At 46.8% G+C, this 2,447-nt stretch overlaps 1 protein-coding gene across 1 annotated transcript; it reads right to left on the bottom strand.

The window, feature by feature from the left end:
• Positions 1-568: 568 nt before the first annotated feature.
• Positions 569-1,584, bottom strand: LOC118628853 (olfactory receptor 51D1-like). Its single transcript, XM_036259835.1, is given in 2 exon segments — positions 569-1,536; positions 1,539-1,584. Coding segments are annotated over 2 exon segments (1,014 nt in total).
• Positions 1,585-2,447: the final 863 nt, after the last annotated feature.

The raw sequence follows: 2,447 nt of genomic DNA, 5'->3' as shown, positions 1-2,447 counted from the left end.
ACAATACTCTTATGAAAAAACAGTCTCCAATAGAACCACATAGATGAACATTGGCAGTTTCCACATAAATACACCTGCATACAGAAACAAAAACTCTTCATGTGAGCTGTCTCCTCTCTTGTTACCATCTCCCTCCCTTCTCTTCAATTACTATCAGCCCCCCATCGGCCCCCCTAAAAAAACTGCAAAATCACATTGAGGTATAAGAAAGAAGCTTTATGGCCAACATAGTTTCAATGACATGAATTCATGGGAGCATTAATTATTGATCGCAAGTTATGGCATTTACAGCCTTATCATGTCAAAACTCTATGTGCTTTCTACTTAGAAGAGGAAAATAACACAAGGCCACCAAAGCAGAGACACTAGGGTGATCATTCTCCAGGATGGTTTGTCCAGACTGGGTCATATGGGTATTGACACATTTCTGGAAACAGAAGTCTAAGATCTATTTAGATAACGAAATGACAGCCCAATGGGCTGGATGGCCCAATCACCAAGACAGTGAACAGGATCCTTGTCCTCCCACATTTGGTAGGAATTGAGGACACTGCGGAGGTTATCCTGCTCACCTGCCATCCTGTGAGAACATATGGAGGATCCGTGAATGGATCTCCTTGGTCTTGGCTCCATAGACAATGGGGTTGACCACAGGTGGTAGTAGTAGGTAGATATTAGCCATTATCACATGGATCAAGGAGGTAGGGCCACCCAGCCTGTGCACCACTGAGAGCCCAATGAGGGGCACATAGAAGACCAATACAGCACAGAGATGAGAGATGCAGGTATTGAAAGCCTTGAGTGCTGCCCCCCAAGAGGACAGCTCCAACACAGCCCTCAGGATGAGGATATAGGAGAAGCCAATGAAGAGGGAATCCACACCCATGACTGAGAGGATGATGAAGAGTCCATATACTACATTGACCGTGGTGTCAGTACAGGACAGTTTCATAATATCCTGGTGTAAACAGAAGGAGTGTGTGACAGTATGTTTTTGGCAGTATGACAACCGCTTCAGGATGAAGGGTAGTGGGAAGAAGAGTACAAATCCCCTGGTGAGGGCAGCTAGTCCGATCTTGGCGACAGTAGGCCCTGTGAGCACAGAAGCATGCTGCAGTGGGTGGCAGATGGCTACAAAGCGGTCAAAAGCCATGGCCAGCAGAACAGCTGACTCCATGGCTGACAGAGCATGGATAAGGAACATCTGGGCCAGACAAACATTGAATTCAATCTCCTGGATGCCTGTCAGGAAGAGGCTGGCCATCTTGGGCATGGTGACAGAAGAGAGGACTAGGTCAATGGTAGAAAGCATGGCCAGGAAGAGGAACATGGGCTTATGCAGGCGCCTTTCTATGCAGATGATGAGGACAATGGCCAGGTTGCCCAGGGTGGCCAGAGCATACATAAAACACAGTGGGAAAGCCAGCCAAAAGTAAATGTTACGCCCGAGGCCAGGGATGCCCACCAGCAGGAAGTATGCCGGGTGGACCACAGTTCCATTTGGAGTAGCCATGACAGGACCCAAGAGCTGACGTGTTTACATCCAAGTCCAAGGACTATGAAAGGGAAAAGAAGAAACATCATTCAGTTAGTGACTCAGAGGAGAGAAAGAACATAAGGAAAGGGCACTGAAGTAGTGACAGTAGCAAAGAGAAAGACTGAATATTACTAGTACAATAATTCTGAACTCCAGCTTCTCTCTACTCTAATTCTCTGTGCATACCTCCCTGGAGGTCCCATTCATCTCAGTGTGAGACGACCCACTCAGAAAACATGTTCAACGGCTCTTCATTTCCAGAACTGACGCAGATGACCTTGGCTACTGGCACTGCTCTTGGCTACTTCCCCAGCAGAGTAGAGCGGCTTTCACAGAACTTTCCATCCACACTAACCCCAGCTCTTCTAGTGCATGTGGGGTTAGGGTTGGTTTCAATCCAGAGTTTGAGGCTCAGTCTGTGGCTGCCTTTAGGACCACTCTGATCTGATTTAGGGCAGGAAGCAGGAGTTGAGTCTGGGACTAGATTTAAAGAGAGAAATTTTTATTTAGGCCTGAGCAGCATTTCTCAGACTTCCCTCATAGATTCATCTGAAGCAGTTACTGAGGACTTATCCTCCAGGTCCTACTCCAAGACTAGAGAGTCAAAATTTCCAGGGGAGGGGTCCAGAAATGTGTTTTTTCAATAAAGTAAGTCCCTTCTCCACAGGTGATTTTTTAATCTAAGAAGTTTGGGAAAAGCTAATCTGGTGTTCTCAGTGGTGGGGAGATGAGGGTGTAGAAAAATTACTATTCCCAGCCCCCAAGAAAGAACAGAATCTTTCATCAGGATCTCTCAAGGCCCACATGACAGTCAAACTGATTCTGCTTGGCGTCAGTGTCATATGGAGACCAGATACAGAGAAGACACTGAGAGAAAATCAGTCCATGTGGTTGGTGGTGCTCTCCAGTG

Source organism: Molossus molossus, unplaced genomic scaffold (assembly GCF_014108415.1).
Source record: "Molossus molossus isolate mMolMol1 unplaced genomic scaffold, mMolMol1.p scaffold_m16_p_13, whole genome shotgun sequence".
Taxonomy (NCBI): Eukaryota; Metazoa; Chordata; class Mammalia; order Chiroptera; family Molossidae; genus Molossus; species Molossus molossus.
The sequence above is the reverse complement of the archived record's forward strand: the minus strand, read 5'-3'. Positions and strand labels throughout refer to the sequence as shown.